Source organism: Lepisma saccharinum, chromosome 21 (assembly GCF_977018435.1).
Source record: "Lepisma saccharinum chromosome 21, izLepSacc3.1, whole genome shotgun sequence".
Taxonomy (NCBI): Eukaryota; Metazoa; Arthropoda; class Insecta; order Zygentoma; family Lepismatidae; genus Lepisma; species Lepisma saccharinum.
The window spans coordinates 33415585-33439147 of NC_139249.1; the positions used below are offsets into that span (position 1 = coordinate 33415585).

The 23563-nt window shown below is 39.9% G+C and overlaps 1 protein-coding gene across 1 annotated transcript in view; it reads left to right on the forward strand.

The window, feature by feature from the left end:
• Positions 1 to 1038: 1038 nt before the first annotated feature.
• LOC146004011 (uncharacterized) overlaps positions 1039 to 23563 on the forward strand; it is a 223555-nt gene continuing 201030 nt past the window's right edge. Inside the window, exon 1 of the mRNA XM_083142566.1 lies at positions 1039 to 1282. Coding sequence (XP_082998692.1) covers positions 1186 to 1282 — 97 coding nt within the window. The 5' untranslated portion in view covers positions 1039 to 1185. The remainder of the gene's footprint in view (positions 1283 to 23563) is intronic.

Below are 23563 nucleotides of genomic sequence, written 5' to 3' on the forward strand. Positions count from 1 at the left end.
AAATTTTAAGATGACTTGTGACAGTAGTGGTAGACGTCTATGTGGGAAATTCCCAGCATCTCCCGTTGATTCGCAACCTTGGCATTCGTGTCTAGATTGTTCTTGCTTTTGATTAAAATATCCAAGTGTGCGCTTAGGCTATTTGCACCCGTAACACTATAAATGGGTGCAAGCCCTATATGGAAATGGAAATAAGGGACAGGGTACGTGAATTAAAAGGTGACGTTGTTAAATCTTCTATCCTAAAAAACGTGAAGAAATTGCCATTTGGCAGGCAAGACTTGCTTTTCGGTGGGTGATGTTGTCAGTTCCATTGCCGCTGTATTCTGGCTTTCGAGGCCGGATTCGGCAACTATTTCTCTTCCAACCGGTCCCCAATTGTTCTCAACACAGAGAGTTTTGATCTTCCACCATGGATCGAACCCGGGAACGCTTGCACCAAAGGCGAGAGCGCTAACGACTTGGCTATTCAGGAACCTCTTTGTTGCCATCATCATAGTCACGATTAACCCCAAACGTAGAAAAGCGACGTAAAATAAAGTGAACCTTTATATTTTCTTGAGAGATTGTGGCTACTTCCTGAGTAACTTCTCCAACGCCCGCAAGATCTAGGTTTAACGCTTCAAAGAAAGCTCGAACCTAGGGCCACTAGCACCAAAGGTAAGAGCATTACCCATCCTACTACTCGGGAACCAAGTCTAAAGGAAGATCGATGCTAAAGTGAATCAAGAGGACTAAACTTACCTTACAAAACCAAGATAAGTATTCGCATATAAAGTTGAGATGACATGTCCCTACCATGCTACATGCAATGAGATTATCCAAACTTAACAAGTAGTAATTATGCTAGCGACACGTCTCTGGCCTTGACAATCGTGTCTCCCTTGGCGGGCCATGCAGCACGCCTTCTGGTCTCATCCAATTGCAAGAATCGTCCCACAAGACAGCATCTCCAAAAACCCCAAAAGATGAAGATAATGACGTCCCCTCCTACGTCTTAGGGAGCCAAAGGTTGCCAACGCGGTGTATAAAAAATTGGTGGAGAACCAGAGGAAGATCAGTCTTGCTTGAAGCCCGACCGCTGGGGCTTTCACACTCATCCGGTTCAGTCCTGCAATACCGTTGGTCGCTGTCGGCGGATCGTCCCGGTTACACGCGCTCACGTTTGGCACACGTCCTTCGACCATGGATGGTACTTGGCGTGCGTGGAAGTGCTTGCTGTGCATGGTTCTCCTGTGCGGTGGAGCGCTGGCCATCAACAGTATCTCCGGACACACGAGCGGTAAGTTCGAACGTCACTACTTATATCTTTGTGTAAGTGGTCATCTCAGGAATTGTCAAGCTCTCCTTTGCTTAGCACGGCTTGTAAACAAAGGGTTCCGGGTTCGATGCCACTTAAACTGTGTATTCAGTCATTGACATAAGCAGGATTTTTTTGCCAGGAAAGGACTTTGCTAGTTTTGGTTATTTAGCGTCGCTTTTCTGCCACTATTGGCTAATCGCGAAGATGAGGGTGAGTGATGATATGATGAAATTGTTGCACACTCATGAAGAACACTCATGCCCAGGCCGAGATTCGAACCCGTGACCCTTGGTGTCGTAGCGCGCTGTGCTAACCAATCAGCCAAGAAGGTCGGTGAGAGTAGTCTCAGGATTTGTCAACCTCTCTTTCAAATATAGTGCAGCTTGTAATCAAAGGGTCCCGGGGTCGATGTCACTCAAACTTCATTTCCAGCCATTGACATCAGCACAGTTTTTCCAGAGAAGGGTTTTATTTGTTTTATTTTTTTCATTTAGTGTCGCTTGTCTGGGACTTTTAGCTAATTGCGACAATAAGAATTAGGTTGGTTGGCCCAAAAAAATACATTTCTTCAACCTGAGGAGGGTGTTCAGGATTTCTGTACTAGTTAAAAATGTCTACGTTGCACCAGTTAAAAGATGAAATGTCAACAAAATCCGGCCCATTTCAACAAAAATCTAAACATTTTAAAAAAATATATTATTCCAAATAATAATGAAATTAATCTACTAATTAATACTGAGCTTACAACTGTGACAGAAAAATTGAAAATCGCAATGGTCCAGTGGTCAGGGTGTCTGACTGCAACACAGGAGGCCTGGGTTCGCTTCCTTGGATCGGAGAAACCACAACATATCTAAATAAAGCACCATTGATACTCACCCAACCTCTCATTGCACACGCACCCACTCTTTGCACAGTAAGGCTAATCGGGACCTACAGTTTAAAGTGGGATCCGAACCAGTGCCTCCACCGGTTATCGAACCTGGAACCCCTTGATTACAAGGCAACGACGCAACCACTGGGGCCTCTTTGGGGATAAAGGCTTTCGGAAGATAGTGGTGCTATGATCACATCACTTCCCCTTTTGCCGAGATCGATAACGTGTAGGCCCTTACTTCAACACACATTATATGTTACTTCATGACATGTAGATGGGACAGTGTAAAGCGACATAGTAAAACCAAAAGGCCTACAACACATTTGGTAAACGTTTAACCTCAGTGAAGATTTCAACCATTATGTGTTATTTGAAACAGCACTGAGGCCATTAGCATGGGGCTGGAAGTGTAAATATGGATATTGCATAGCTGTGTTCTAGGTGGGGCAGGATACACAATATAATATTTCGTAATAACTATTTTTAAGCCTCGTTTCAAAGACAAAATTTGTTATCGAGGGTCATTTTAAGAGGAATTGGCATTCCTAATTCTTTACTGCTTTCACTTGAAAATTTTGATTTTCTCAAAATTTCGGTGGGAGCTGTAGTCCCATCGGCTCCCAACTGCGTATGCCAAGTGTGACTGACGTTAAACGTTGATCAAATGTGTTGTGGGCCCTTCTTTAACATCCCCTTCTTTATGTTTCCACGAACACACGTGGATATATTACATTCTTGTCCATTAGGAATTCATCACAGCTGCTGTAATTAAACAATTCTTGTAATTTGTAGACTCGGTCAATTGTTACTGTAGATTATAACTAATCAAAAATTTATGAATTACGTTTAGTGCATTCGATAAATGACCAATTGGAATTGAGATAGAATTAACATTATAGCGTAATGACATTTCTTTAAAAGATTGTGATTATCAAATCTTCAAAATGCCATTACGAACTTGTGTCCCTGTTTTAAGGGGGGGCGAGGAGGGCCAGTAGCAGAATCTCTGCTCACCAAATAAATTTGAAAGATGTAGTATGAAGTCAATGGCACCACATATTGCCAATGAAGGTTTTCAACATTATGCATTTGTACCCTTATTATGTTATTATTATACAGTGGCGCCAACTAATATGGGCCCGAGGGGCTCGATCCCACCCAATAATGCTAATATTATTATTATATTTTTTTTCTCGTGGTGGATATCTCATTGAAATCAATAAATAACATTTTTCTTTAAAGTAAGGATGCATTGTTTGCAAGGGGCCGAGCGGCCCCCTGAGATATCTGGAAAAAAACTGTTTTTGGAAAGGTGAGAAAAGAAAATGCTGTGGGTGGGGATGCCTATGCAAATTATCCTAGTGAAGGATATTTTATGAGAATTTCCTTACCTGCGGGAATATAATCAGTCCATGTTGCCCCGACTTTGATCATTGCTACCTCCCATAAGAAAAAACCCTGCGGGCAGCGTTGATTGTTGGTGTACATTAATATCATTCATGATATATGGAAGGGAGGATTTATGTTTGAGCCCACCCAATGTTTTTTTTTTTTAAAAAAAAGTTGGCGCCCCTCTTATTACATTAACAATATTAGTATTATACTCTTGAAAGTAATTCATAATAAACCAATAGGTTTATCACAGTCATTTAGTGGTAATAGAAACTTAAGCTGTGTTTTTAAATAATGTGAAGTGGAAATACATAACTTCATATTATTCGACATTCGTAACTCAACTTTAAATGTGACCAAGAGATTGCGCTGTTTTCAATATTATGTCTCGCTATCAGAGGTAAACATGCTAGTTGAAGTAATGTGTGTTAAACAGCGTCAATATTCATTAGGTTTTCCAGTATATTAGTTTTATCTTTATACCTCTAGCAACTTCACTTGAATAACGTATATTGCTGACTCACAAGGTCAGAGAGTTGCAATTCAAGTAATGTTCTTTTTTGATGACGAGACATAATTTACAATATGGTATGATTCTGTCGCAGTTTGTATGGAGATAAGCTAAAATCAAGAGAAAAGAATAATATAATACAATTGAATGTTAAAGTGTGGTGCAGAATTTGTGTTTGGAGCGTAAGTGGGGGGGGGCAAGTACTTTCTGCTCAGTACCTTAAGAGGGGCAGTCCATACCCCCTTCAATATTTATTGTGAGCAAATATTTTTTATTTCAAATGGCCAAAGAGATACACAGTATATACAAAAAATCATTAGTAAACTTTTTCTCTAAATATTAAATATTCATTTGCATTTTTGTTAAGGTCATATTCTGGAAATTTATGCAAAACATTATGTTTTCTGGGACGAATAATAAAATGCCATGGATAACGCGCGACGAAACTATACAGCTATACGTCTACATGTGTTACGTAGACTTCGTAATGTATCCATAACCTACGTTAGCTTATAGTATAGTGGAACGAGTTTACAATATCGGACCACTCTCCAATTTCTATGAAATGTCGCCTACTCACTAATTGTGAACTCCTAAACACGAATCTGCATGTAATAATTGGCGGTCAAGTATGGAAATCGAGAAAAAAACGAAATAAACTAGGTTTTCTTAACGTAACGTAACCCTACCATAAGAACAATAGCTCCACGGAAGACGCCATTTTCCCAACATGAAGAAATCAACAGGCAAGACAAGGTATAGTTCTCGTAGCTAAAATATTAAATTTTCTTTGTATTTATGCTAATGGAACCTAACCTAACAGGCCTAACCTAACCTCGTAGGCATTCCTCGTCTTACGTCAGCAAGATTGTTGTGCATAAAGGAATACCATTAACGAATTGCGAAAGAAAGATGGTTCCGAATTGCTGTGTAGGGACAATCAGCGTGGTAAATCGCAAGGTTATTTTACAATTTCTAGACGTAAATGTACAATTTTAACAAGTGACCGCCAAATATGAACTACAGTTACGTCATCAGGACACCGAAATTAGTAAGTAGGCGAAATTTTATAGAAATTGGAGAGTGGTCCGGTATTGTAAACTCATGCCAGTATAGTTTACAGTACATAGTATTACAGTATCAATTGTCTATGTAAGCAAACAATACAAGAAAAATGTTGTGCAATATGGATTAAGGGTACTCTTGTTATTAATGTCACCTTGAATTCAGCTGAAAACAATCCTATTTCCGGTAGGTTGAGCCGATTCTCATGTTGTCGTGGGCTTCCCCGATTGGACAATGGTAACGCTCTCGCCTTCTGAAGGGGTCCCGATTTCGATACCCGGTGGAGGTATATAATGTTTGTGATTCTACTTTAAACTGTAGCCTATGTCCAGTCCCGAATTGTCAATCTGAGCACAACGTGGCGAACATTATTTGCCGAGAAATATTAAAATATAGATAGAAAGTTGTTTATTTCTTTATTCATTTCTCTGTTTGACCAGTTTGGTGGCACAGTGCGTTTAGTGGTTGTCTTTCGATCACGTCACCGAAGTCCCCGGGTTCGAGTACCGGCCTGCGAATGGGTGCTCTTTGTAAGTATCCCTTCTTATATTTCATCTAACCATCAAGCATCCTCATCGGCGCGATTAGCATAATTAGAAGAAAAGCGAAGCTAAATAATAATAAAAAAAACAATATATGAACACGACACCACCCTAGTCTCCCAGAGGATTGTACTGGCTGTGAGTCGAGACGCCAGAGCCTCGTTAACACGAAGACAGTAGTTGTCAAATTGCCTATTGCTATTTTCATTGTCGTTTCAGTGGAGGCTGTTGACTGCTTACTGTTTTCTTTCAATTTTTTACACTTCACATTGTGCAAAACAGAGTCAAAACAGGGATCCCGAGTTCGAATTCTGGCCTGAGTATAGGTGTTATTTGTGAGTGTTCCTTCATCAATTTCAACACATCATCACTCATCCTCACGATTAGCCAAAGGCGGAAGAAAGCGGAAGTGAAATGAACCAAATCAATCAATCAAGTCGGGTTCGATACCTGGTGGAGGCACATACACACAGAAAACTAATTGCATCATATCGATTGATGCACCAGAATGTATCGATGCACTAAAGTGTGTTTTATGGCTTCTTCAAAGAATCAGATTCACATTTGATGCATTTGGGTGCATTTTTGTATGTCACGAAAGAAACACCAAAGTGCATCATCATTTGATTCAAGTGAGGATTTCTTACAGTCGAGATGCACTTCAATGCATCAGATGATGTTCCTTGATGGACCTTCTTGCATCTTTTTAGATGATGCACTGAAACGTTTGGTCTGAGCTACAGAGTTCGTGTAGCTCAGACGAAACGTTTAAGTGCATCATAAGAAAGATGCATTCTGGTGCATCAAAATGCATCAACTGATGCATTCAAGTTCATCTCGACTGAAATAAATCCCCACTTGAATCAAATGATGCACTTTGGTGCTACTTTCACGACATACAAAAATGTACCAAAATGCATCAAATGTGTATCTGATTCTTTGAAGATGCCATAAAAGTCACTTTAGTGCATCAATTGATGCATTCTGGTGCATCAATTGAAATGATGCATTTAGTTCTTTGAGTGTAGTAGTTCGAATCCTACTTTAACTATAGGTCCAGTCACGATTAGCCTTTGTGTTCATAAAACGGACTCAACAAAACAAACTCAAAATTCAATCAAATAAATCAAGCAACATCGTGATGGACAATTTTGGCTGTATCTTCATGACAGAACAACCACCGATGTTCCTACATACATTTCAGCAACTCATCCTCAGCGCCGCGACTAACCTAAGAGGGCAGAAACGCTGCGGAAGACCAGAGTGTGATCTTGAATATTTTTTCATCTCAAACCGACCAGTGTGTCGCGTGCGTGACCAGCGTGTGGACGCCCATTGAGCGTCACCGTTACATGTGCGTTTTGCCATCGCGATGAACTCAAGTGAAAATTAGGTTAGTGCACCTCTTTTCCTGGTTTGCGGACGCGGTTTGGTGACTTCGAAATTGAAAGGGTCACTTTCGTCTGTGTGCATTGAATGGGGGCTTCTGGAAATGCGTAAAACCACCAGTGATGGTAAAATTTACGTGCTTTTCCGAAAGACACAATGGTCGCATCAAGGTGACTGCAGTAGTTATACGGCAGGAAGTTCTTACTTATTCCACGCATAAGCATCAGTCAACTGTTTTCTAAGAGACGATTGCATTTTTGATGGCATATTTATGTATGTTCGGTCAGAAAATGTTGCAACAGAATACAGCCTTAGACCTCCGTCCTGTTTACCACAATTTTGTAATGGGTTTCGCTGCATGACCGAAACATTTTCTCTCGCACAATTTAAATTCGGTACAAGTTGCGTATTGTTTCATTGAAAAAAAAAGGTTCCTGGACCGAATTGAAATTCAGCCGCAAAATAGGTTCTAGGACCGTATTTAAATTGATTCGAAAAAAAGGTTCCTGGACCGAATTGAAATACGTTACAGAAAAGAGGTTCTTTACGGTCCAGAATCCATTTGCGCTTGCCGATTTTTCTCTCATGGACCGGAATTGAATTTATCTAAAATTCCTGGACCGTAAACAACCCTGATTCTTATATTTTGTTTAGTTCATTTAACGTCGCTCTTCTGCCTCTTTTGGCTAATCGCGACGCCAAGGATGAGTGATGAATGGATGAAACAGATGAAGAGACACTCACAAACATCACTCATGCCCAGGCCGGGACACGAACCCGAGAGCTGCGATGGCAAGACCGAAACGTGACACCCTAACGTGCCCAGTTCACCAGCCGGCTCAACAAAATTCTGATTTAGAGGTATATTAGATCAATACAGTAGTTACGAGTGCAAATCGATTTACATGATTTTGCTTAGTACTACACTCTCTTAAAATCACAGACGAGCCTGATTAATCTATCGATATTGGTCGATGCAGGATCATCGGCGTATAGGCAAAACTGCCAATACTTTTAATCCCATATATCTAGGAATATCCTGTATTTTATTGAATTTGCCACTTTAAAACTATTTTTAGGAAAATAAACGTATTACTCGTACGACCATTTTTTAAAAAATTGAAGTCTAAATACGCCAGTTTAATTTTCAAAGGCAAACCTATTGAAGCCATCTAGTTACATGCATTAATTAAGAGGGTTAATGAAGCAATTTTATATCGGCACCGGCAAAAAATCCACATCGGTCCATTTCTACTTAAAAGTAATTTCCGTCAACGATAACATTCAAGCGATCCATGATACTATTTGTATTTAATATCGAATTTCTGTCCCCTTAGGATAATCGCGTCGATGAGGATCAATAGACGAAACTGATGAGAAACAGAAGCAACGACACACCCTTGTTCAGCCCGGAACACGAATCCTTAATCTTCGAGCGTTAGTCGCACATTGCCACCTAACCGACTTGATTCCTTTTGAGATTTTTCTCTATAAACTTCCCCCTATACTATTTTCTGGTAGTTCCAAGTGAAATCAAACCGATATCTTATCGAAGTTCAATGAAATTTGTTTTGTTTGCTTGTTTGTAAGTTCACTTCATTTACAGGTAGGATAATTGGGACTGGGCCTACAGTTTAAAGTAGAATCCGAACCACTATGTGTCTCCACAGGGTATGGAACCTAGGACCCCTTGATTACAAGACCACTAGGTTAACACCTCGCATTGGGTAGGACCACACATATTACCAATCAGTTGGGAATCGTATCGAGATGAAATCAAACTTAGCTGAGTCTCGGCTGATGTGTTGAGAAAGTATATCAGTCTCATCTTGAGTTCTAAACGATTCCCCACTTTTGATCTTGTCTCGATTTGTAATCCCGCCTCGTTCTCATCTCGATATTCGAAGTGATATCTCGGTTTCGTATCGATATACAAAGTACAATCAATATATACGGTACCTATATACACTGTTTGTCACCACATAAACTTTCACAAAGTGGAAAACAACTTTTCTTAATAACGTTTTTCTGTTCGACGCAACGAACTCACGAAAAAGGAGTTTTATCTTGAATGTGTGCAACCACGCTGCACAGTTGCCAATAATATATTAACTTGCCAGACAAAATATTACACCTATAATCAGATAGGTTGGGTTTGAGTTTTAAGTTTGCTTTATGCACAGTTAGGCTAGTCGGGGACTGGACCTACAGTTTACTGTGGGATCGGAACCACTACATGACTCCACTATAATCAGATAGATGTGGACTTGCTATGTCTAAATAAGTAGTATATTAAAGTACTTTGGTTTACAAATATCATACATTTTATAGTTCACCAAAGTCTAAATGAGACTAAGATTCTGTACAGTAACTCTCGACTCGTTTCGATTCTTAAAAGGACCCTGTTTTTTTTAAAAAAAAATCTGGACCGCGGAGTGCCATTGCAAAATAAAAATGTACGGAAATTTCTCATACTACTCAATAGAAATCTTTGCCTTTTACTGGTGTACCGAAATTGCTTCTGTATTATTGGTACTACAAATATTGAAAAGAACCAACATGCGAGATGTTCTGGAAAACGAAAATATAAAACTACAAAGTTGAATCTATTAACCAGGATAATGGATCTCGGTTAGTAATTAGCAAATATATGGTTTTATTCTCGGTAATTAACAGTACCTCAAATAGAGTTTCAAATTACACTGAAACGAGCAAGAAATATGTAATTTAGAAGAAGGTGAAGCTATTCTACACTTAAGACAAAGCATTCCTGCCAGAAGTGACATCTGTGATGCAAATATTATTTATAACTTCTCAAGTCATAGTTGTGTAAATTCAGGCCCGGGGGGGGGGGGAGATGGGGGTCATGCCCCTATCAAGCTATGAAATATTTGATTGTGAACCTACGAAAATGACATTGACGATTTTTCAGATTATGCAAGAATTTCGATTCTCTCCTTGCATAAATTAATGGGGTGTTTGTTTGTGGAAAGAGGCAGGCTTCAGTAGTTCGATGCATTAGTTTTAATCCTTGTCCTTACTTTTTTCGAACTGCAGTCGCCATGCCAAAATGTCCCGTTACTTTTTTCAGTTAACTCACATTCACATATGTCCTTCATTATAAGAAACATTGCTAATACGTAAAATTTAATTTATAAATATAAATATATTATTTTCTAAACTTAGAATTTATTGTGACTGTTGAGTGGTACTGGTAAAAGAAAATTAAATGAAATTTGAAAACTGTTAATTTGCGGAATAGGTTGCAGTACTCTTCGAATAATTCTGAGAACTGAATGTAAACAAAAAAAACCAAGCTTTGAGTCGTGTGACAACCTTTGTCTCTTAAAGACTGTGTTGCTGATTGTTTGTCGGGTCAGGTGAGGGGGGGGGGAGGCTCTATCGGTGAGATCATTTTTTCTCGTTAGTACGTCTAGTTGCAACACTACCATAGGACTGGTGGTCACACCTAATACTCCAACAGCATTTTCATGTTTTTTCAAATTTTCGGTTCGCCTCCCACCTAAACATTATGACTACGGGTCTGTATTGATTAATTCAATTAGCTTATTTGTCGTGTACTTTTTGCCACTTTTGGCTAATCGCGACGATGGTGGTGAGTGATGAAGTTGACAAAGGGGTATTCACAGATAACACCCATCCCCTGTCAGAGATTCGACCATGGTTGTTAAACATACAGTAATCCTCAAATTCTAATGGGTTCTATTGGTCTAACAGGACCGCAACCATTTTTCTCGCACAATAGAGATACTTTAAAGTTAAAAAGATTACTTTCGGTCCAGAATCCGTTTGCTGATATTCTCTCCCGGATTGGAATTGAATTTGTTAGGACCTCTGGCGTCGTCACCAGCTTTGCTAAGTACTCCGTCACGGAGACCAGCGAGTCTGTGCTGTTTCCCTGCTATTCTTTGATAACAAGTTTCGGTGCTTTCCGTTAGATGGACCCTCAGTATGGGAATTAAGCTTTTGCTTTATTGAGGAGGTCCATTGCTGGACTCAGAAGTAAGCACGAATTACAGATAAATCCAATTTTGGGTAGAAAGATGCATACACATTTCTACTTATTTACAATAAAAAATGTCAATAATAACATACAAACTACATAATGTTTCATGTAAATTCCAATTATTCACAATGATCTTTCAATATCGTCGTTGCATGAAAATTTAGCTGTTCTTAATTAGCATTAGAATTAGAAATTCTTTATTCATTGGCGAAGTTCAGCCTGTGGCTGAATTAAATTAATAATTCCTTATAAAGTACGTACATCACATCCGTCATCCTGTGAAAGAACTTCTTGGAAGAATGACAACTCAAGTAGCCTTGAAATGGTGAAAAAAGTTTATAAAATTATACTATACTATTACTCTCATTGCTAGGAATGACAGATACTTAAAACATTACTCAATATCTCTGGATAATAATCTGGTTATGTACTGTTGGTTTCATATTAGTTACGTTTCCAACTATTGTATTGAAGTTTAGCGCTGTTTATATTTGAAAATCTGACTGATATGCTTGTATTGTAATTCTTGACCATTATTTACATGAGGAAGCATATACCTTTGTTGCCAGTGATATATGGGTCTGGTTTAGAGGCATCGACGTTAATTCTCGCCCTGTCAGCAAGTTTGTGGGATTTCGCAGGCTCAACAATGTGTTCATTGTTTCTGTTTAATGATGCGGACGGAATTTGGTCATCGTCTAGGAAACACGGTCTCGTTACCAATGAACAAATAGGCTGTAACAAGATACGGCCGTTATCTCAGCCGAATTTTGACGAATGGGGACTTCATTTGAAGCTGGCAGGTAGCTACTATGTGGCATACTTTAATCAAAGGGCACCATACACTAAGCCCTTTTCAAAATCGGAGCTAACCTCAGTAAGAATCAAGTCAATATAAAAGTGTTTGGATGCACGCAAAATCATAAAATGCCTGACATAAGGCTGATTGTTATCAAAATGGACGATATTTAAATTCGTCCATTAATTTTCAATTATAAATTGAAATTATAATTTTGCCTTAGAATATGCTGTTAGGAAGGTAAAAGAAACTAATGAAGGACTAAAATTAAATGGCGTGACTCAGTTAGTAGCATATGCAGATGATGTAGACTTATTAGCGGATGATTTAAATACAATTAAGAATAGGCCTAATGCTAAAATATTTTTCAAAACTGCTAAAGAGATAGGTTTAGAAGTTAGCAACGAGAAAACTAAATATATGCTTACAAGCCGAAACCAAGTATTAGGTAACAATCAAAATCTAATTATTGATAACAACTCGTTTGAACCAGCTTCCAAATTCAAATACTTAGGAGTAATACTAACAAATGAAAATTATATTAAACAGGAAATAAAAAGTAGGCTTAATTCAAGAAATGCATGTTACTTCTCTCTTCATAAACTTTTGTCTTTTTTCGTTTAATATCTAAGAAAGTAAAAGTTAAAATATACAAAACAGTAATTTTGCCTGTGGTATTATATGGGTGTGAAACTTGGCCCCTTACATTGAAAGAGGAACATAAATTGAGAGTATTTGAAAATAAGATCCTTAGGAAAATATTTGGACCTAAAAGAGACGAGGAGACAGGTGAGTGGAGAAGGTTACATAGAACTACATAATTTGTATTCATGTCCAGATATTATTAGAATAATTAAATCAAGAAGACTTAGGTGGGCAGGCCATGTGGCACGAATGGGAGAGGAAAGAAGAGTTTACAGAATTCTTGTTGGGAAACCTGATGGTAAGAGACCTGTAGGAAGGCCAAGACGAAGATGGAGGGACAACGTTGAGATGGACCTAAGGGAAATCGGTAGGGATGGAAAAGAGTATATAGATCTTGCTCAAGATAGGGACAGATGGAAGGCCCTTTCTTATTGACGTTTCTCTACAGACTGATTCAGGGAGAACAGGAAAGTGTTTCCTCTCTACTACTAGCACTTAACAGTAAATCTTCAATAACGTGAGAATATAGAGCGATGACCCTCTTGACGTCATCTTCAATGTGCATAGTAGGTGGCAACTAGCCTTCCGAGCCTCGAGAGGAAGCTTGTCCGTCATTGTGACCGAGCGCGTTGCACTGTCGACCCACTTCCGAGTTCAAATCCCGACTTCGGCATGACCGTTTATGCATATCCTGTTATCATGAAAGCAGAACAATTGTTGATATACACCACAAACATTTTATATTATTTGAGGTTACAACAGATGATTTTAAAAGAAAACTGTTTGTATAATTTCATAATACTTTTTCCGATAAATCAAAAAGTTGTATAATTGTTATACAATTCTCTGCTTGCATTATAAAGGGTCTCCCCGATGGCGCAGTGGTAGCGTCGTCGCCTTGTAGTCAAGGGTTCCCGGTGGAGGCACGTAGTGGTTCGGATCACACTTTAAACTGTAGACCCAGTCTCGATTAGCCTTACTGTGCATAAAGTGGACTTAAAACTCCAACTCAATCAATCAAAGCATGCATTATGAAATTACAGCCGTTTGGCTTATGTGGGGTATTACATTTTAGATGAGAGAATTTGAATTTGAGGTATATCATTATTCACAATAATCACAGTGAATACCTATTATAATAATTTTTATTCCTAGTGCCTATTTTCCACATTTTAGTGCCTTTCTGACTGCCTATTTAGACAGGTTTGGGGGGCACAGGGGACGAGGTCCTCCAGCCACCTCTGTCCTTGCTCACAATGTAACCCTCTCTCCCAGCGTAGTTGCCGTATGTGGCATTTCCTTTTTGCCTATTTTTCGCTGGGGGCAGTTGTGCCCCTCTAGGATTATGGATTTACTACAGTGGAGTTGGGAAAGGGAACATTGGAAAGGGAAAGATTAAGCTACCTTGGTTCCTGAAGATTAAAACCAAGGTCTGTGTGTTACGGGTTCCTATTTTGTTTTCATGTTTTAACAATAAGAAATACAAGATAAATAATATATGAGAAATACATGTATAAGAATAATATAATATGACTATTAAAGAATATAGTGAAATATAATTTAATATTATAATCTTAGATCAGTGCTGTCTAATGAAATAAAGAATTGTATGAGTGGAATATAATCTGAGTGTTGTTCAGGTTGTGTAACAAGACACCGTTTGGGTCCGCGGACCTGTTTCCAAAAAGAAATAGTTATGATGTATAAGGTCCTTAGACCCTTAGCTTCTCGATGTTAGGAGAATTGCTAAACTTGTAACCCTTAGAAAGTTGGTTAATCGCTTCTTCTTCTTTCTTCTTCCTGTTCTATTTTCCCTTCCTTCCTTACCTCTTTAAGACAGTAGGAAAACATACAAAGAACACCATTAAAAATAATATATACAAAAGAGCAACATAGAATTAGAAGAAATACAAAGAAATATAAAAATGAATATATATATAAATGAAAATATGAATTGCAATAAAATGAAAATTGCCAAGACAATTTAACTTCCTTGATGGTACGAAGACCATGCCCTTAATGAGGGTAACCATGGATCATTGATTCCATGGAAGAGAGAAAATGATAATCTGGTTTATGTTGTAATCAACAATCAGGTCTATAGACCTGTATTATCAGAATAGAAAGTTTAAAGCCTTTGGTCCTTAGACCCTCAGCTACTCGATGTTACGAGAATTGCTGATCTGGTATCCCTTGGATGGATTACTCACTACTTTTTTTTCTTCTTCTGGTATCTTATTCACTCTTCTTCTGCACACATCACCTGCCTTCCTCATCCAGTTCCTGGGAGTGGTACTGCCTATTTGGACAGTATTTACTCCTCAAGCGGCCGTACCCAATGACCCACAAGAATGATATTGACATTAGGGAGAGATAACAGGCGAATCTAACACTTGCCCACACTGGCAAGGACACACCAGACGGCGTGACCGTAACTCCAACATTCACCACCATTTGCATGATTACATAGTAGCTATGCACAGCACTGCATTTTAATGTGAATCGTATCCCATGCTACTTCCGCAACTTTCTATCTTCTCTCTCCAATTTCATGGCGAACAGGTGACCTGGGAGATGATCATTGTTGCAATCTTATTGTTGCACCTGATGCGTACGCTGCTCTGCCTACCCTTATCTCCTCCAGATGCGATGCGCTGGCAACAAAGGAGACGTATGCAAATGGACAAAGGGTTCATGACCTTCGGTCGGTGTTCCTCGTTCCTTGGACCGTGAAGACTATATACGAGGAACTCTTTTTTTGTTGAAGCAACAATGGGAAAATACATTCAAGATTTGCTGTAGTTACCGAAATTCGTCCTTCTACACGTGTTGCCTCAGACAGACTTAGGGATGGTATATTCAAGGGCATTTATGTGTTGTAACAACACAATTGAAAGTCAAACGGGTTCGTTAAAACCCAGAACTGTACGTGGCTGTATTGAGACCGAAACTCCCTTGGAAAAATCGAGAATAGAGCAAGACCACTGGTGGGGGCGGGGGCGGCAGTTGCCCCCGGTCTATGCTAAACTGCTAAACCTTGTCTACAAAGGGAGATTAACAGTCTTTGCCCCCCCCCCCCCGGTTTTGGGTCACAATCGCCGCAACTGTGCATCAAATGTACCTACTATACAGATATACCGATCGGGTATCTACGTGAATGGATTGATAGATTGATTTGGTTTATTTAAATTAACTTTTCTGCCACTTTTGGCTAATCGCGAAGATGAGGATGAATGATAATATGATGAAATCGATAAAGGGACGTTCACAAAGAACACCCACGGCCAGGCCTGGATCCGTAGCGCGCTATGCTAGCCACTCTGCCACGGAGATTGGCTGAAGATGGTAAAGATACTACCCCAAGAGTTAACCTGTAAGAGCAGTACTTGATTCTACGTTCAGGATAGAACATGGACCCCCTAATTTGAACCTAAAATAGGTGCCTCCGAACTAAACCTTGGATTCCCAACGTGAATTGCAGGAATGCGGGATGTTGTTTAATTAAGGATGTATCTTATTGCAGATTAGGGCATCACTTGGATACAAGGAAAACTAAAAGATACTTCAACTATCTTCATAAAATTTTGTTTCCCAAAGTTAATTTTGGGGGGGTGAGATACTAGCACAAAGTGTATAAGAGTAGCCTGGTCCAAAATTTGCAAACTTTTTTTTTTGAAAAAAGCAAATCGTTTCCCAGTGGGGTGCCAATGAACCTAAAACACCCCACGCAAAATTTGGATTCCGAACGACATTTTCCTGCTTTGCCCCACGCGTTTTTATTTTATTTATTTTATTTGTAAATACAAAGCTGTATAATCAAAATTTACTCGCCTTTGTACGAGTATAAGTTCTGCGGGGGGGGGGGGGACTTCACATTATACAACATTAAACAAGTATTTATCTTACTTGATTTTGTAGTTGGTAAGTCTCTCAGGGAGGAGGTCCGGACCCCTTGTACCCCCATAAATACGTCATTGGGTACTGGGTTCGAGCTTACCTGGCGACAAGTAAGCCTTTATGGGGCCCTCAGCCATTGACATAGTACAGAGCATTCCCTGACATTCGCTACGAGAGACGGCGGCAAGTGGCCCGGCGTCAGCGCTTGTGTTTTCCCGGTGAACGGGGTCCGCGACAGTCACTAGAGTAAGCTATTAAAATTACAGTTTTCATATTGTGTGCTAACCTTGACTACATAAGGTGTTGAAAATGATGTCCCTCTGCTGCAACACATTCCTGGCACAGTGGTTTCGAATACCACTTCAAACTGTAAGCCCAGTCCCTAAGAGCCAGTCTAAGCATAAATTGGACCAAAACTTTGCCACACCAGTGGCGTAACCGAAGAGGGCGGGACAGGTGCAAAACAACTCTCTCGAAAGAACACAACTTGCTTATTTACGAACACACATGCTTGCACTTCATGAACTGAAAATCTTGTTTCTGAAGGCCAGCCACTTCCCATGAAGGATTTTCCACGAAAAGACTAATTCCCAGGAATTTGGGTTGCATTAGTCCACTTCTAATTTGTGGATAGCACCTGTCGTAATCCCCCACCCTCCCTCCTACTGGTTCTTCGGAAATTTATGGCGAGGCTTCCCACAAAGACAATGCCCCGCTTGCATAATTAACCCCTCCAATGCCGCGGAGAGCGAACTTCATCCGGCTGGATGAGAGAAAGTGGAAGAAGACAAAAAAGAACACGCTGAGTGTTCGGATCTTGACCTTCAGGCGTTCGAGAAAACAAATCGGATATGCTCTTTCCACAGTGAAACTTACTTCCACCATTGTGGACGATAGTGTTGCGCGATATATCGTCCAGGCGATATCAACTAGACGATACATCGTCACGATATTTTGACGATATATCGCAGATATAACGATACGGAAAAAAATGTAGTATCGTATCGTCTGTACCGATATTTTCTTGACGATATATTTCCGATATCGTCCATCCCTAGTGGACACCCACTGGATAACGCGGGGGGAGCTGATGGAGCTACAGCCCCTCCCGAAATCTTGAGAAAATCAAAATTTTAAAATGAAAGCAGCAAACTAGTAATTTCACGTAATCAACATTTGAATCCTGTTCAGTGGCGGATCACAAGCCGCAAAACCCCGGCGACAAGTAAGCCTTTATGGGGCCCTCAGCCATTGGCATAGTAGAGGGTTCGTATATGCGTATGTAAAAAAATAAACGTAGTTGCTCAGGGGTACAGAAACGAATCTAATATAGAGGTAAAGTTAAAGTTCCTTATGCATATAGCACCCTGCCGCACATTTAGGTTATGTGGGGGTTGGGCCCCACATATTTTCGATATCGGACATCTTGGAAGTGATGTGATCAGCACCACGCTCTGGCCGCCTTTACCCCCACCCGGTACAATTTGATTTGAGGCTGGGTGTGCCCTGGAGCCGCTTTATGCGGGAACAAAGCCGGAAAAAATCCTACCTTAGATCATCCACTACGGGTTTCCCGCGTCGCAGTCAGACTAGAATCAAATCAGGATAGAATTTCACGAGAAATGCAGTTGTGAAGGTTTCTTCAACCTATCTTTGATCAGGAAAATGATGTTATGACTGCATGATTGTTACAAATGTCACATATATATATCACATCACCACGGGTGCCGAACCCCCCTTCCCCTAGGGGTCCAATGTATAACTTTCAACATATTACATAACCTTTGCACACAGAAACTTCGTACACAACAGGTGGGAAATTAAGCAGGATTCTGCTCTGAAATGGGTAGTTAGAGGAGGACCTTTGGTACCAATTTGGGGTGGGGGAGGGGAAGACTTATAGATCCGGCACTGATCCTGATGTCGCCGTTAATGCAATGAATTATCACATCGACGTAAAATAATTATTAATACAAAGACGCATGTGCACACGCAAAATTCATATCAAAACTCCGACATAAAGGTTACTCTCGTGGATTTAAATGATCACTCCTAGTCAAGAAACATTTTGAAGTAAGTTATATCTAAAGGGATTTGCTTATCACGAACGTTTGGAAATGAATTAATCTAAGGGCAGAGTATAGTTTTTCGTATATAACAGGTCGGGATATATAGGGATAGTGTGATGAAGTTTCAGCTCGGACGTGGATGTTTATCGTCTCCCTTATTTCATCAATCACCCTTTATCGTTGCGAATAGCCAAAGCAGATTGAAAGAAACTGACATTATGCAGGTTAAATTTATTCGAATGTAGAGTCGAATTACTTTCGGAACATCTCCAGCGGACTACGCTAGTCTGTCTAGCGAGCCTAGTGGGCGTGTAGAGCCTGAGCAGGGGCCTTAGCGATAGGTTCTGGGTTGAGATGACGTTAGTGGCTCGCTTCGTTGATTGGCTGCTACGAGAGTTGTGACTCGTTTCGAAGCTTCAAATGCATAACAGTTTTTACGGAGGAGCGAATTCCAAATTCAAAGCTGCAACCAATAAGAACAACAGGATCCAGAGCGAGCCAATAAGAAGACAGAACCCAAATTCCGCACCATAATTGTCATATATTTAACCCCACACTGGTCTCCACTTCTATATTCCCTAATGATGAGAGCAATGTATGCGCTCGAAACGTTGGAAGCTAACTCCAATCTAACTTGGTTGGTAACCCGAGAACACCTGTTCGAATCACGTCGCCAGAAAAGCTACAATTCCTATTTTAAGAAGAAGGGGGTCGCCCACACCTGGGATACCTAACTTTATAATAAATCTTCGACTAATATGTAGGCTTCTTAACCTCTAAAACTAATACATCTCATACAACCCATGGAATATGACGGATGATACTGTCTGTGGTATTGAACAGCGTAAGCTGTGCGGAGTGTAGCAAGACCATCTTGAGATTCAGGCCGCAGCGCACAGTCAACACGTCATCATCTGTGGGCGATCGTCTTAACGGTCGTGGAAACCCATTGTCGTATTTTTATTGTAGAGAATTAAGATATATTTATTTATTTTATGATGTTAAATTTTGATATTTATCCTCCCGACGAAAATAGTAGAATATTGAATATTTACACTGAAATTTTCATTCAGTAAGTCACTATGGCCATAACAAAAATTCCTTCCATAGCACAAAGAAAGAGTTGAAAACCGTTAGAAACTTCCTGGCGGAAAAAAATAAGCATTGTATTTCTTTGAAAAATATTATCCGAAATATTTGTCAGCTACAGTAAAACTCGTTACAGCTTTTGTATAAACTTTTGTATGTAAAAATCAATGGATTAAATCAAAATCCCGCATGTTAGGTCGACCGTAAACTTGCCAAGATATCTAATCAATTAAATTTTCTTTAACTTTACCCAAAATTAACCAACCAGATAATGCAGATATTCTGTGTAGCTATACAATCTCAATACAAAAACTTAATTTCTATAACCTCTCAGCAAATGTGAAAGAAATTGGTGCAAGGGCAATGTTACATTTATGTGAATAAAGAATAAAGACTAAACCTAAATCACTTGTCGCATTGTAATTTCGACTCTTTTGACTTTATTGAACGAAATATACAACCTTAGTGACAATGAAGTTCGACCAGTCACAAATATAGGAGTGCGTTGTGAAAGAAGGAGAACACATGCATATGCTGAACATATTTTATTCAGCAGGCTACATGGAACAAAGGAAAACATAAATTTCCGCTGCAACGCAGCAATGTATGGTGTCCACACAAAATAAAACATTTTCGTCCATCTACACGTGACATTGAAGTTCGACCACTGTTAGAGGGGATCCTGTTTACCATGGTGTGACGCCGCCCCGTCGGCGAATAACTGTGGCAATGCGTCAGGGCATGCTGCGGACGAGTCGTTCAAGGTATTCCACATCGATGCGGTGCCACTCCTCCTGCAGGCAGGCGATAAGAGCAGCCACTGTTGTGGGTCCCCTCTGTTGCACACGACGCTTAAGAACACGCCACACATTCTCAATGGGCGAGAGGTCGGGACTCGATGGTGGCCATGGCAGAGATCGCACGTGATGGCGAGTCAACCAATCTCTTGTCAGCCGCGCTGTATGAGGTCTGGCATTGTCGTGTTGAAAGATGAGACGCCGCCTGTGGAACAGGTGCCTTCGCACTGTGGGAAGATGCCGCTCCAGTATGCGTGTATAGGCGTGTGCATTCACAATGCCCTCACGGACGTGTAGTGGGCCAACCCCAGATGCCGTCATGCATCCCCATACCATCACTGACGCAGGTTTCTGTACCCGACGTGCATAACATTTTGCTTCATTCTGTTCCTCCTTCCGACAAATGACTGTTTTCCGTATTTTCCCGTACACAACATTGAAAATCGATTCGTCCATCCACAAAACCCTGTTCCACTGCCGAAATATCCATCCCCGGTACATTCGTGCCCACCGTAGTCGATTGCCTTTGTTCAACATGGAAAAGAAGGGTTTACGTTTCGCCTTGTACACTCGGTAACCGCATCGCTGTAGGTAACGGCGAATGGTTCTGGTTGACACTTCAATGTGAAAGCGTTCTCGAGTCCACAGTCGTAATACGGCCACAGAAACATGATTGTTGGTCTGGATATAGCGCCTAAATATCCGTAGGTCACGCACGCTCAGCAGGCGTTTTCGACCGGGGGCCTTACCTGCCTCTGTAGCACCCGTATTTTGGTGGTGTTTGATGATGCAGTGGACGGTTGACTTGGGTAAGTTCAGTTGGCGCCCTATTTCCCGTTCACTGAGTCCATCCCGTTGCAACTCCACCACTCTTCTCCTCACGGTGTTGTCAATAGGTTTGCCCCTGGCCATGGTGATGATGCACTGCGGTTCCTCGGTGCACAGCACGCGCTTATATACGGCGGACTCCCTTATCGTGTCCGTGATGTCATGCTTCCATCGAATGCACCACTATTTGGAATTTCCCGTATGGGTCTGGTGCCTGGTCGAAGTTCAATGTCACGCGTATAGTTCCCCGTTTTCGTTCTTTACGTGACCTTGGGTGCAACATGCTGGGATCACGATTCTTGCCTGCTCACACGCCTCCTTTTACACACATGCGTCACTTCTGCGGGTCACCCATTCCACCGCCTATGCCTCTGTGCATTTAATCACGTATCCCTTTCTGGTCGAACTTCATTGTCACCAAGGTTGTAATCTAAACAAATTGAATCTTTTGATTGTCGTTAGTAGGATGTGTGACAGTTTTTCAACATTTTTATTGAAAAAAAAACAACAGATTAATACTTCGACCTTAGCGTTCATTTGGAAAATGAACATTTGAAATATTTCCTTACACTGTGTTTACACTCTGTTAATAAAATCGTGAAGAATGTTAGTGAATTATGAAACATTAACACTGATTTAATAATCAAAATTACGAACATTGAAGCTTCACAACGACAAAAAATAGAATAACAGCTCACATGAAACAATTTTATAAAATGTATTTCACTTGTAGTTCATATTAACATAGCTAGGTAATAAAATGCTTTCTGTGTGAAAACATTTGTGTTTGAAACATAAGTAATATATTCTTGGATAATTTTACACACGAATATTTCATCAAAGTTCTTGTTACACATCGTACCCTTGTATTTGATTTCATAACATATTCGTATCTTCCATTAGCCTTCGATTAGCCTAAAGAAGCATAAAAGCGGAGTAAAATAAGAATGTAAATGTACACATGTATCAATTTGGCCCAGTTGTAAAGCTTTCTCTCATTAAGCATACTTTGAAACTGAAAATTTGTGTAAATTATATGAATATTTTATCGAAAGCTTGCATAACAGTTACACTAACAAACTGCTTTGGTAGACATGATGGTAATATTTTAAACGTTGACTAAATCTTGAAACAAATAATTTTGTAATCATAAGCAACAACGCATCTTAACGTTGTAATTCAGATTTAGATAAATTATTTGATATTTCTAAAAAAAAACTTGTTGACAAGAGATTAAAATTGACCAAATCTAAGAGTATACTCGCATTAGATACCTATTTCGAACACATGAAATCTTTACATCATGAACTATTTCTGTTATTTATTTATGAGTATGAGACCTTTGTTACTTAAGTTGCATTTTTTCGTAGGAATCACATGGAATTGTCCTACACATTTCTCATTTTCAGCAACATCTTGAAGAAATGTGAACGTTACTCTTACCTTTTTTTACCATAATTGCCTCTGCAATTGAGCACACAACACTTAAACGCAATACCTTTTGTACATTTAAGCATATTTACGCGTCATGTAAACTCGAATACAGTTCATAAATTTTCATTACAATTCCACATTCACTAAAAAGGTCCAACATTGATTCCCAAGAAGCCTTGCCTCCTGATATAAGTTGTGTAGTTGAGATTGAGAAGAGAGCAACTAGCTTTTTACGACTTTGCTACCGTCACAATGGAAAACAAACGGCAGTGTCGCCAGTAGAGAGTACTTGCTGACTTCAATGTCTTACAACTTCGTCTGCACACATCAGTGACTAGTCCTAAGAAACTAAGAACTATGCTACAGTGGTAGGAAACAAAAGACATTTCGAACACTCGATTTTCAGAACTTTAACCCAAGGTATTGATATTTCAGAGAATACAGCAGAGACCTGATTGTACGATCACTGGATTTTTATGTTGTCATGCAATAAAGTTAATTTGTAACAAACTGAATGGGCTTATTATAAGTGGCTAATGAAAAAGAAAGAAAATACTTAATAAGCAGTGATTGTTTCAGGGTACAAGGGCAATGGAAAACTGTTATTAGATTTGAGGAACTGCTAGTGACATCTTTGAGAGTTTAACAACATAACATTTTGTTCACTTACCTCTGATCTCCTGATAAAATGTTAAGCGACCACTGCTTACATTCAGAAACATAACGTAATATTAATTAATCGTTTACGCTTTTATCACAAATTATGAAGTATTTACGTATTTACTATTATATACAGAAGAGTGACTTTCTACAAGAACGGGAAAATTCTTGATGAATACAGTCTCCAAGGCTGGCGTATGCAGGACGAGCTGATGAGGCTCCAGCCCCTCCCAGTGATG